Source organism: Grus americana, chromosome 5, assembly GCF_028858705.1.
Source record: "Grus americana isolate bGruAme1 chromosome 5, bGruAme1.mat, whole genome shotgun sequence".
In the NCBI taxonomy this organism is placed as follows: Eukaryota; Metazoa; Chordata; class Aves; order Gruiformes; family Gruidae; genus Grus; species Grus americana.
Window position 1 is genome coordinate 11,177,957 of NC_072856.1, and position 13,865 is coordinate 11,191,821.

Below are 13,865 nucleotides of genomic sequence, written 5' to 3' on the forward strand. Positions count from 1 at the left end.
GCTGGCATCTGTGGCTCAGATGAGACCTCTGTAAAACTTAGGTAATTTTGTTATTGCACCAGCATAATTTCTTACTGTGTGCCATGCACCTCACAGAGCCATGGGGAGGGTTTTGGATCACAGGGAGCTGCTGCGCTTCATCCTGACCCCACTTCTGGGTGCTGCAATCCAGGACGAGGAGAAGAGGGATGAGGACAGCCACAGGCCCAGCAAGAAGTTGGAGGAAATTGTAAGCATCACTCTAGAGAGGAGAAGGTTGAGTGAAGCTACATGAACAGCCGTCAGGACGTGCAAATGGCGCCTATAGGAAATGAGGAAACAAACTCTTTGGGAGCCCCTGGGACAGCCCGTTGAGCAGCGAGCGCAGTGAGGCACCTGAGCTGATCATAGCAGCAGATGTTGGCATCACCTTCCTTAAGTGTAATTACAAATACGCCACGGAAAAACATGCGAAAGGCACACACATCGTGACCTCGCCTCTGGGCAGAATGACCGTTTGAGGGGATTATTAGTCCTTTTTTCAATAATCATGGGATTTCTTTCACCTCTAAAGGCCAGACTGTTGGGAACAGGCACTTTCAGACCTTTTGATGTGACCACATTCCCACTGCCATAAATAAGCGTGCCACCATCCCACTCGGCCTATTTTTAATGCAAACAATACTGCTAACCTAATTCATAGATTTATTGTGATGATTAATAGCTCTACCTTAAAAAAAAGGGGAGCTTACACCATGAGTAGTCCTGTTGGCGTGGCAGAAGAAAACTGTTTGTGCTTATATAGCGCTGCCTTGTAGAAAGTAAAGATTTATTGTAACAGCCCAAGGCACAGCGCAGGAGGCAGGGGGAAGAAGAGCTAAAGGCAAGGCAGCAGACAGTATAAAGCCAGGGTAAATGCCATATGGGTAGTGCCCACCAGTCCTGCACCCCAGCTTCACCCAGATCAAACCAGCAGTGCTGGGAGGCTGGGGCCAGCGAGGATGGGAGCACAGCTCCAGGTGCGTTGCTATCTCAGTAGGCTGAATCAGAGCGGCCTTAAATTTCACCACTAACACATACTTTTTAGGTGGCTTTCAAGCTGTGTCAAGCATACAGATATATAGAAAATAAATACAAATATATGAAGTCTTTGAAAGTTGAGATGCTGTGTGGATGGGGAGATACCACACTGAGATTGGGCAGAACGCCACACAAAAGAAAGAGACCTGTCATTAACATTGATTGATGTATTTCTGTTTTAAAGAGCAAAATGCTTATTTTCCTTGGCTGGTAAGGATGTAAGCACTATAGCACGAAGCTTCTCCTCTGATCTCTGCTTGATAGGTGGTGATTATTCACAAGTATCTAAAGCCTGAACTGCAAAGCTGCGTCACCCAGCTGGTCATTTTCCCCATCCCACCGAGTGCCCCACAGCCAGCTCTGCAGTGCCATTTGTAACGCGCTATTTCTCTCATCCCCCTTTTTTAGGCAGGGGCTGGCCTGCTGGAGCTGTGCGAGGCAAAGGGCCGAGCTGCCGCAGCAGCGGGAGGCTGACCTCAGAGCCGCTGCCACCGAGCTGGTGACAGATGCGGCATCACCCCTTGCGCCGCATCACGCTGGCGGGGAACCAGGGGCCTCGCCGTCCAGCCACGGGGGCTGCCGTGGGGAAGGGAGCTGATCCCTCAGATCAGAGGGATTAGCTGACTCTCATCGCTGCCCGGGCGCCGCGGGGCACCACGAGCCAAGCCGGAGGGTATTAGCGAGGGATATGAGCACATGCTCCACAGGGGGGTCTGTCAAACAGGTAGGAAACCCTTCCCCGAGCCCTCCGTCCCCTGAGGGAGAGGAACCCTGGAGAGGCTCATCCTTCCCTGGAAGAGCACCCAGACCCATGCGGCAGAGCACAAACACCATTTAAAACCATTTTCTTTTTTTTTTTTCCCCCCTCCCCCTCCTCTTTTTTAGTTCTCGATAAGGAAAACCGCCTTGCTCGGGAGCTACCAATCTGATCTTTAGACAGAATGAACTCCCACAGAATCCTGCCCAGAAAGCCGATGTATTCTAATTTGCATGCAAAAATCGGGCTTCCTCTGACAGCTCCCCAAGGCTCACCAAATTCCAGATTTCTTAGGGGTGGGCAGACCCTCAAACGCCCCGGGAGAGGCCCAGGGTGCGGAGCTGCAGGACGATGCTGAAGGTGGGAGGCGGCCACGTCACAGGATGCACCTTTTGCCACAACACACCCACTGCCCTAATCCCTGAACCGACATTTTCTGGTGCACAAAGAGCTGAACCCGGGCTGATCAGGGCAATGTTTTTCTCTCTGATTCAGGCCCCTGTGTGGGATGTGAATGTTTGAAGATTTCCTGCAAAGTGAGTCATGTGTCTGGGGGATTTATGGCTGCGGTAAAGAACAATTGTTATTCTGAGCAGTTTGTCTTTTTTTTCTTTTTTTTTTTTTTCTCCCAGTTGCATGTACATCCAGTACTACATTTTGTTATATTTTTCCTTAGCGTTCCAGAGAAAACCAAGCTGTTCTTATGGGGGTTTTATAGGCTTAGTCGTATTTTAAATACCTGCTTGCATCACTGGTGACCATGACTCGGATAGCGAGAAGATTGTGCTCGGTCATCTCCTCCTCAGGGATGATCCTCACGGTGGCCCACTCGGGGGAAGGGGGTGAGAACCAGCTCTCCAAGTCATGGCGCTCGGGGATGCTCTTCACCTTCTTCGGGGAGGTGGGCTCGTCGGCCGCGGGCAGGCAGCGGTCTGGGAAAGCACAAAGGTGATAGCAGGGCATTAGGGGAGGAGGGAGTCCACGGGGACCTCACCCCCCACGTTTGGGTGGTCCTTGGCCATTGCAAGCAGTTTCCGCATGGGGCCTCGTGCTGTCCCCACGGGCGCAGGCGAGGTGCGTGCACCGACAGTCTGGCACAGCAAGAACATTGCCTTCAACCCCGTACAGCCCTGCCAGGGTTTGTCAGCTCGGTTGCAGAGAGAAGGAAACTTCAGGGGCAGCCTCAGCTTTTGCAGCTGCAGGTCCTCGCTCTGCTCAGTGGGACGGCCGTCAGGCTGGGTGCCTGGTGGCAGCAGTAAGACACGTACCAGCCACACAAGTAGGGATTTACAGTCTCTTCTCAGGCCCCCGATGTACATGTGCGTGTGCCAGGAGGAAGAGGGACCAACCTTGCTTGGGTGGTCAAAACTTCAGCTTTTTATTGCAAGTTTAGGTCAATTTAGGACAGCGGGAGTGAGCAAAATAAACAAAGGCTCTTCAGGGTTTTTTTTAAGCGTGTACAGCAAATGCAAATACTGATTTGGAAAAGCAGCAGCATTACAGCAGTTAGACAGCACCATCCCTGAACTTCACGTTCAGGCAGGAGGAATAAAGTCAAGCGTCCCTTACTCACCCCAGGTGATGCAGACGGAGCCAAAGACAGGAGATCATCTCTCCCTGTGAAATCCTTAATTCCTGAGCAACCTCATCTATCCACAACCTCCTGCACAAGCAAATACAAACGTTATCAGCTGCACAAGTTCCCCTGGGGCTCGGTGCAGAAGGGACAAATGACAAGCTCCGGGACGGTGACTTTGCTTGGGTCACCTCCCACGTGTGGTGTTTTCGCCACATTTAATTCAATAGCGTTGCTTCTAATTTACGCTTGTACAAGTGGAAAAAAAAAATCAGACCTAGGACATGGCTTATTTTCTCATCAATTAGAGCAAACTATCTAGTAAACATAAATTAAATTCCTCTTTAACTTGCAGCTCCTCCACTTATTGCAGGAGTGCACTCACCCCTGTCCTCCACCTTCCAAGTATTTTTAACTCAAATGCCAAGCGCCTGCATGGATTGAACGCGGAAAAGAAACCTGCCAGGAGCAAGAGTGCTACAAGCAAATCCCAGCGGCATCAGGAGGATTATATACGCTGCAGAGCCTGAGCGCTGGCCCACAGGACCCTCCGGAGCAGCAATCCCTGCCTGCAGTCCCTGCGCCTGTCCCTGGGCTGTCACACACTGCTGCTCACTCACACCCGAGAGGCAGCGGCCGCCGGGCACTGCTGCTCCTGGGAGCAGACACAGCAGGGATTGCAGGTGCACGACCCGCACACCAAGCTCTAACCCCATCTCAGATCACTTGGTCCGTCCATCACTGCCCCTTCCTGCTGCTACCATTTCTGTGGAGCTGTGAAAGGTCCTCAACACAAGCTGTGACTGCAGAGCTACGATTCCAGTAGCTCCCAGCTACTAGACTGGTATTCTGAGCTTCTGCACCTCTCCCAGTTATCGGTTGTGCTCACCCCCTTTCTATGTTTGAAAAGCAGCAGCACTGAGGAAAGCCCAGCTGCTGGTGGCAGGGGTGACTGCTCTACAGGTACGACTCTTGTGCTGGCCAGGTGAAGGTCCCTGACTTGCACTCACAGACTGAGGAACATGGATTTGGATTCATTGATTTTTTTAGTAGTTTTATGGATTACGCTTTTCCTGAGCAGCACAGAGCATTGCACTTTTCAAAAGGCTGCGGTGAGCTCTGGTTTTTCACCCTTTATAAAAGTCAATGTATTTTCTTGGCTTGAAAACTCCTCAAGACTTTACTGCTCACAAGAGATTTGTGTGTGTGTGGGGGGGGGTTGTTCAGTTTGGGGTTTTTCATTTGTTTAATTCTTCTACTTCTATGTAGAAGAAGCCAAGGAGGATGGAGGAGTGGCTCACCACTTCTCCAGAGCAAGATGCTCCCATGTGAAAACATGTGCTCAGGCTCTACGTCCAGCTCACTAGCACCACAGCAGCCTCATGTTTCTTGACTGCAGAGATTTCATTTCCTTAGGGAGATGGAGGAAATTCATCCCTCTCTGATTTTTATGTCTGACTTCTACTTTGACCAGGCCACTCACCCCAAAGCCGCTCGCGGGCAGTGCACAGCAAGCCCAGCGGCGTTCGGGTGACAGCCTGGGAGTCCACGGGTCAGCAGGGCACAGTTGCCCTTCCTCGCACGGGGGCACGAAACCCTCCCGGGAACAGCCCCCTCTCCGCCAGAGCTGGGCTGGATCACAACATGCCACATCTACTCTCCAGAAGCAAAGTAGAAAGCAGTACTGTGAGCCAATTTGTAAACCCTAAGTCCTTCAACTCAACTTTCTCCCTTAAAAGATGCTGCATTTTATATGAAAATCAGAGCAAGCAAAACCAAAATGTTTGCCAGCTCTGTCTGTAAACTTGGTACCCATGCTGGCAATAAGCACTGCCCGAGGTCACTGCGAGAGGCTGTTAAAGTCAGTTTTGCCATTTGCTTGCACGCTCGGTACGTATTCCCTTCCATCCCGTGCATTAATGCTTTCCCTGCCACGCTAACAGGAAAGAGGAGAAAACATGGTTATGACTAACAGACACACAGCTGGAGAGCATCGAAACCCACAGACAGACAGACTACCTAAACCGATTCCCAGCATGGTTCCTGAATGCAAACAGATTTCCAGTCAACAAGTCCCTCTGCAACAGCCTGTTGCACATCCAGTTTTCAATCATTATAAACAGTCAGAGCTGGTGAAGAACCTCAGGATATCATCCAGGCCACTGGATGACGGTGACAGATGGCACCGTCACCTCTCTCTGAAGAGTTACATTCCTGTGCTTGCCTTTTTTTTTTTTATCATAGTACCTCCCTTTCTTGAATTCTGCACCTAGAAGCTGACCCTCTCGGGAATCTGTTAGACAGCCGTGGACAGCCGAGTCCTTTCTGACCAAGACAAGTTTGCATTCACAGCGATACTCATCAGGTTTAAGATAAGCATCCTGCATTACCATCCACCTGGATCTAGTGAAAGATGCCCCTGCCCATGGCAGGGGGGCTGGACTAGATCTTTGAAGGTCCCTTCCAACCCAAACCACTCTAGGATTAGAAAGCAAACCCATTCCTTACTAACATATTTAATCAATATTTGTCTTGTGACATATAAAGTTGAATAAACTACATTGCAGAAACTGGACCACCTTGGTGTTTCAGTGCGTGGGACGCCCACGTGTGCGCGTTAACTGGAACGCTGGGTTACACATTCTGCAGGACGTTCAAAAAGGTTAAAGTTAGCATCGCAGCTGCACCTTGGGTAACAGGCTCAAACATAAGCCAAAGATGTCCCAGACACCCAAGTGTCAGGGGTTTTTGTAGGCTCTGATGACATTACACAATTTGACTGGTCTCTCCTAAAAAGCGGCCCTTCCTGCAGCGCCGGACCGAACCCCCAGCCCCGCAGAGGCAGGCGCTGCATGGTGAAACGCAGCCCGGCGCAGCACTTTGGGCTCCCACAAGAGAGGGATTTCAATCCCCGAGAACAAGAGGGGTACGGACCGAGTACAGAGAGCAGGGCCAAGCTGCGGCTGGATTCGTGTAAACACCACGGAGGAAGAACGTGGCCAGTTCAAACAAAAACCTGGAGGCTCCGCAGGCCTGGGGTTCGCCCGGCAATTACTACCTGCCTCTCCACAGCAATGCAAAAGAATCCCATCGGCCATCAGCGGTGACTTCACTGCTAGCCATTGCTGCCGTTAGTTTTAAAGGAGTATCAATAAGGAGAAATACGATCTGATACAAACAAGGAATTTAAAAAGCAAGCTAGAACTTCCTTAAAGCTCTTATCTTTTTGTGCAAAATAAGAAGGGCTGCCTGAACCAATTTCTGCTGAATCAGCCCAAAGACTGAGTACTTACGCAAAGGTGAGGCACACATTCATGCTCCTGAACAGATGCTAGGCTAAATAAGAAGCAGTCCTTGTACCTCTCCATTCCAGCTGGGAGACTCGCAGCTCTCCCTGCATCCTGGACAGCCACCCATCCCTGGAGCACCAGCAGTCAGATCCTCAAGTGAGATGTCAGCACAGCAATGCTGAGCGGGAGGACACTGATTTTTTGGAAATCTAACTCCAGGGTGGAAACCAGGCTCTAAACCCCAGTGCCCTGATTCCCATCACGCTGCAGGTTGAGTTAAGCACCTCAGACTGGCACCTCTAGTGACCATTGCAATGAACTGGTCACGCGCCGGGCTGGCTGATAAAGCAGCCCTCGTGGAGCAGGCAGGCAGAGCCTTGCTGGAGGCTGAGCTGGGCTCAGGCAGGGGAGAAGCCCAAGTCGTTCGGCACTTCTGGGCGCGTGCAGCAGCCACTCCTGCTCTCTGGGGAAACTCAAACTCTTACAGAAGGATTGAGGTGGATATTCAGCTCCTAAATCCAAGGTGGCAATTCCCACATAAGCTCCGAGCTATCTAATTGTGCTAGTGGTTGAGCCCTTTCATAAGTCTGTGCCTGGCTCTATTTACCATGTTATCCCATTTCTTCACCAGAAGACAGAGAAATGGCCTTATTGCGATTCTCAAAGGGGAAGGGGCAGCGGGAGGACCAAGCCACTTATCTGGGGATTACCCAGGCAGCCTGTGACGCTGCAGGCACCTCCGTGGCCAGCCGGCACGCTCGCTCCGCATCAGGTTTCCTCCCCGGGACAGGAGGTTTTCTACTAGAAGCTAAGAGACTGAGTCAGAGGAATTGAACTTTAGAAGATAAACACATACACTGTAAAAGCTACAGAGGCATCCGGTCTGCAGGACAGAAAAGGGCACAGCCCCGTTTCCTGCCGATGCAAACTGGTGCCATGCCACTGACCTCCGTGGGGCAGCACCAGACGTTATCAGAGGAGAACCCAGGCCTCAGGAAACAGTCATTCAAAAATAGCATTTGCGTAAGATCTTACTTAATTTCCATCATGTTCACTTCAGATTTCCTACTATCTATGTCTCAGCATGCTAAAGACCTCCCGCAGTGAGTACGCCTGCTCCGCAGCACAGTTTGGACCGGAGTCCCTACTAATCCTTTGCCAAGACGTTCAAATAATTTACCCGAGGGAGGCATGGGCAAGCCGTGCATGGGAAGGCGCTAATCTTAGGTCGCAGTCAGCCGACCAGATCCGTCACGCGAGTACGGCTGCAGGGACAGGCAGCGCACGCCACAAGTATCTCGCGGCACGCTGCCAGCCAGTTAAAGTGGAAACGTCCGAACAACAACCGACTTCGGAAACTTCAGCACCTAAAAAACCCAAGCTAGTCAGTACAAGTCAGCCAAGGAGCTAATGTGCTAATTTCCAAATCCTCCATATACTTCGGTGCTTTCCTGGGCAGGGGTGAGGGGAAGCGAGCAGGCGGGGCAGCCCTCCCGGCTCTGCTCAGCAAGGAGCAGCAGGTCCTCCGCAGCCTGTGCAACCCAGTGTTTATGCTGTCTGTTTTATGGACTACGCTCACACAGCTGTAACTTGCTGTCTGAAGGTCTGGTGGGATTAAGAGAATTTAAGTTTTCCATTCCTTAAGTTGTTGTTAACCTCCTCCTTACTCCACTGTCATCCACATATGATGATCCTTCCTCATCCATCACACTGCCCCAGTGCTTTGTTGTGACCACAACCATTGCCTTTTCCATTAATCTCCCGATTCTCCTCACTCCTCTCCCCTGCCAAGCTTGCTGTGCCTTGCCTAACTGATCCCCGACCTCCCGGTTGCCCTTCCCCGGCAGCCCTTCTCACGGTGATGTCCCTGCCAGCCAGCAGGCTCCTGGGTGCTCCCTGCCCTTCCCTCCTCTTCCAGCTCCAAACCTTGACAGCCCTCACCCAGGCACAGGCTGGCTCCAGTACGGAGCTGGGCAGTTTCTGGGGCTGGGAACATCTTACTGGCTCCACAGCAGGCGGACCTGGCCTGTGGCGAGGGTTTGAAGGGGGGTCTGCAACAAGAACAGCTCTGTGGCACCACAAAACCAGCCCTATGCTTCCTCTTCCTAAACCAAGTGACAAAACCGCAGGTCCCAAATTGGGAGCAGGTTGAAGCGTGCCGGCCGGCGGCTGCACTTCACTGCCGGGCACAGCATGGGGAGGAGGAGGTGAGGCTGTTCTAACCCTTGCTAGCCCAAGGGCGCCGAACACGCTGACGAAGGGTGCGCTGCACCATGGCGTGGTGTGAGCGACCGGCCTTTGGAGAAGGCACTGCCTGCCCAGCCAAAGCCTGGAGTGAGTCTGTTCGCTTTAGTACCAGACCGGCAGCAGCATTTCCGCACAAGCTCTACTGCCCGTCTCTGCAGTGCAAGTGTCTCTCCTCAGTCAGAGCTCTCCTGATCAGAGTCCTTGACTGACTTGCACCGACAGCAAATAACATGGCTTTAGGTTTCTTTGGTTTGGGTGTTTTGGTTTTGGTTTTTTTTTTTTTTTAATATAAGTGGTGGAGGTTAGCTGCCTTCGGTTGTTTAAAGAGCAGCAATACAGCCAGTGATTTCAACAGAACAATCTTGTATTCATCTGGCCCTCCCACTCAAACACAATGAAAAATTTGGATAAACAATTTCTCCTTTGTCTGTATTTCAAAACCCACCTCCATCCTTCTCACACTGGGAGAGAGAAATGACTGTTTTCTTTACAGGGCAAGGATTTAGCTAAACCGCATGGTAACTGAGAAGTATCCCTAAAGCTTCATCTGCAGGGCTCTCATCTGGGTCGGCGCTCACCCGAAGGTCAGGGCGGCTCAAAACTTGCTCCAACGTACGGGCTTGGCCAAAGAGCCCCTGCAGACCCCACAGGCAGATGCAAATCTCTTTCCAGTAAAACACACTTTTATTCTCCGTTAAGTGTCATGCCACGTTTTCTCAATTCAATATTCTTCCACTCATCAAGAAATGCCCTTGCATTCGAGACACAGCAATTCTTGTGCCATCAGTGTCTCAAACAAGTCAGAGGTGCCGCCAGTGAGGGACAGACACATTACAAGATCTCTGCAACACTGGGAGGGTTTACAAAACTTGGAGGTGTATGGTTAAGTACAAATCCTCGGTTTCTCCCGACGGCACCAATAATCCAAACACCATGATCATTTACTCACTAAAGGTAAATTAGCAAGAACATTTGGACAGCAAGACCATCTTCAGCCAGTTTGCGGCATCTGGGTGGACTTGCAGGAATTCACCCAGCAGAGACTGTGGCTGAGCAGACTGGACAACTCAGGGAAATTTGTACCGAGGAGCAGAGAAGGTAATAAAGCGACCCAAGCCTTTGGGATGACACAGCAAGGTCGTGTGGTGGACTGCCAGCCCGCACCCAGAGCCCCAGCCCTTCACAATCCCTCACCTGGCTTTAGGGGAGGACGGGCTGTACGAAGATGCTCCCATGTCAGCACGGCTGCCGAGCACGAGCTGGGCAGGGCTGGGACCTTGGCAGGGTCCTGTTTCAAGCTGATTATCAAATCTGAGAAACAAACTCTGGTTTGTTTATGGCTCGGCAAAGTAGCAGCCTCTAATTAGGAATATAATGATGGTATTTGGAGGTACCTGTATATACAAGTCCAGCAGCAGCCCTCCTGCAGGAGTTTTTAAGAGACCTTTCCCTTCATGTCTCTGGAAACAGTCTCCGTGGCTGAGCCCTGCAGAAAGCACACAGGCTCAAAGCAGCTTCATACTAGCAAAAAGCATGCAAATTCAGCATGGTTCTTCTGCTCACTGAAAGATCATTGCAACTGTGATTCGCTCAAAGACAGGCTTGTAAAATTCACACGCTTACAGAATAACCCCGGTGATGATCCACCATCACCTAAAAAGCATTTTTGCTTTTTTTTTTTTTTAAATAACTTTTTGCACCAGCATCTGCAGTAGCCTGGATGCATTTCAGCATCCAAGGTGGCCTTCAAGCAGCACTACTCTCCTGCAAAGGCTCTGTGCCCAGCAGGAATGGCCAAGGAGGGAGCATGGCAGTGAGACCGTGTGTGCAGAGCCAAGACCCAGCTCTGCAGTGGGGCCAGCCCCACAAGTCATCCTGAAGCCCAGAAACAAGGAGGGAGAAATCTCTCAGCATGCAGGATCAGGGACTCGGGGATCTCAAGTGCTTTTGTGAATACCTCAGTTCACCTTCCTCCCTCAGGTCCAAGGGCAAAGCTGACAGCCAGACATTGCAGTGGAGAGGTCTTTCTTGTCTGTAATATGCCGCATATTACAGACACGAGCTACGTGAACATCCTTAAAGCCCTGAAAGCTTGCAATTAGTTTTGTTAGTCATTTTCTCCTGGAGTGATTTTAAGGCAGTTTATACCCATGGAAATACAGGGCAGGTCTCCCCCACAGCTACCAGACACTTGTGCCAGTTTTGCTCAAGCTCAACAGGAGCAGCACGGCTGCACGGGCCTGTTGGCCTAGCGCTGGAATAGAGCAAACCCCTCCCCGCATCGCAGGGCGTCACTGCCAGTCCCCGCGGGGACCCAGGGAGGGTGCGCACGGGGCACCGGGCTGCGCAGACCCAAATCCAGGACTGATGCCGTCTCCCACTCTCGGCACCACCGTGCACTGCCCGGCGTGGCAGGGCCGTGCCAGCTCTACTAGACTGCTCTGCCAAAAAGCTCAAGCTCAGAATTTTGAAAGCTCGAGGCTCAGACCTGTTTACTGCCCCTCCATGACTAACAAACTGCTAAATGCAGTCTTCCAGCCGGCAAGCTCCCTCTGCTACCGCAAAACAGATAAATGCATCATCGCATCCCTCCTCCTGGTCCCAGAGGCTTTGCCAACACACCAGCCCGATTTAATGAGGGAGAGGTGCTGAGTTACACGCTGGTGTCTCACACACTGTGCCAGTTCAGCGCTGCACAGGGAAGCACTAAAACCTATTTCCATGTTATGCCATGCTTGGCGGTGCGATTGCAACGGGTTTTGCTTGGCTGATGAAAACACCACGGTCCTGTGACAGTCCCTGGCATGGGTCCCCTTCAGAAACTCACCCGGGAGCAGCGTGCCACCGCACACATGGCAAAGGAGAGGCCCTTTCCAAAGGGGCTTAGCGTCCACCCACCCAGGGCTTCGCAGACGGCGCTCGGCACCTTCTATGATTACCATTTATAAGGCGTTGATCACTCCAGCATCTGAGTGCCCCCACCGATAACACCAGGGCCAACGAACAGACGTAAGCAGGAGATATTATTCATACTGACGAGTCCCAGTTGACAAGGCAGCCTGACTTTCTGTACGGGCTGCTGCTGCTCCCGAGTCATCTGCCAAACCAGCGTCAAGCAAATCACATTACTGTGACCTGACAAGGAGATGACAAGGGCTCAAGAACCAGCCAAATTTGGGCAGAGCCATGCGCCCGCCGGGGCAGCTGGACCGGCTTGGCCGTTTCCCCCCCACCTTGGGCAGAGCATGCACTGCCCACAACAGCACAAAGCCCGAACTCTGCCAAACAACATCCCTCGCCCCACCGGGAGCGCTGGGCCAAGCGCCTCGGATACCAGCTGGCTCAGGGCAGCTGTGTTTTATCAGCTCTGCTCAGGAGTGGCTGCTCTGTGCGTGCCTCTGCCCGTCTTGGACAAAAATGGTCAAAGATGCTCCACTGAAAAATCCTCAACCAAGCCAGCTGCAGCAGCCTCCCCATCGAGTCAACGCTGCCGTGCCATAAGCAGCCAGAAGTGTTCACGTTTATCCTCCCTCCTCCTCTTTAGCCGGCTTTAAGCCATGAGAGGAGAATTCATTTTTAAGCAAGGTACAGTGAGAGCTCCTGCGGTATTTCTTGGCTAAGGCGAGTCAGACCAAACAGGAGCCCCGCACAGGCAGAAAGAGGGAGCGAGCCTTGCTGAGTTAACCGAAGTATGAAAACTTAAACTAATTTCATAACAGTATCAACCTTTCTGCTTTGGACCACAACATACCCAGCATACTGGTGGTCAGGAAGAAAGTTTCTGCTGGGAGGCTGGGTCAGAAATCACCCCTGAGAGCATCCTGATCCACCTGGCTTGGGGTCATCCCCCCGCCAAACACAAGGTCTAGGGGCTGACCGGGTGGAGCCCCCCCAGCTGGGCCCTTGGAGGGGGTAAGAAATTGTTCATACCTGCTGCCGGCAGTGGCCCCTGCCACAGCTGCCCTGCCCCAGGGGCAGACAGCTCAGCACCCGCCCTGCCGCTCAGGAAAAGCAGACAAGAAATGACCAATTTCTTACGGCTCTGTCCATGCTGCGTATCTGCATGTGGGCCTTGCTTGGGATGATGGGGGGGAGGAAGAAGGAAACCTACTGGAATTAGGTGTCACAACCTGCCTTTGGGACGTGATGTTTTGGCATGCCTGGCACATCACATTTTTGAGAGTCCCTGATGGCTGTGAAGCCGGAGCAGTACTTACCCACAGCTGCCCGGGACTGGCAAAGGGCTGTCAGGTCCTCAAGTGAAAAACATCACCAAAATCCCAGGTGCTGCTCTCATCAGCAGGACACGGGTGCCCAGGCAGCCAGGGCTGGCACAAGGTTCACTTTCCCCGCTGTGCAACTGGCCCAATACAACACAGTGCCCCCCCCAAAGACCCCAGCCTAACTTGCGTCCTGAGGCTCTTAGCCTGCCATTAACCCGTGTCACCCCATAACTCATTCACAGGATGAGTGGACTCTGTCTGGCCTTGTATGGAGCTGCTGACTAAGGCAATGACAGGAGCGAACAATTTTAAAGTGGAGTTACTCATAAACGTAGGCAGCTCTGATGGTGAAAGCAAACACCAGTTGGCATCAAAAACGGACACTAAGAAATTCAGTCAGCAGACCACAAATGGATTTATAGCACACCCAGCACACTTCAATGTCTCTCTGACTTCTTACTGTATAACAAACAAAACAAACAAAAAAGTATGAGTCCTGCTTGTAATACAGCAGTGCTTTAAGAGAGCTCGGGGCAGAAGGAAGGTGTCTTCCCACCAGTGCTGTGGAAGCACAGTTGAAATGAACCCTGCGAGCTCAGGGATGAGAGAGAGAGCAGAAAGCGCTCGCCGGGGAAGCACAGCCCACGTGGGACTGTGAGAGGGGACGGGGAACTACAACCCCTCCAGCTTGGCTGGACCTTGGTCTTGCTGCC

The 13,865-nt window shown here is 51.9% G+C and overlaps 1 protein-coding gene across 2 annotated transcripts in view; it reads right to left on the reverse strand.

The window, feature by feature from the left end:
* Positions 1-13,865, reverse strand: part of MICAL2 (microtubule associated monooxygenase, calponin and LIM domain containing 2) — a 178,020-nt gene that overhangs the window by 32,126 nt on the left and 132,029 nt on the right. For both annotated transcript variants that reach the window (XM_054827869.1, XM_054827870.1), the window contains one exon: positions 2,556-2,748. In XM_054827869.1, the coding sequence (XP_054683844.1) occupies positions 2,556-2,748 (193 nt within the window). The remainder of the gene's footprint in view (positions 1-2,555; positions 2,749-13,865) is intronic.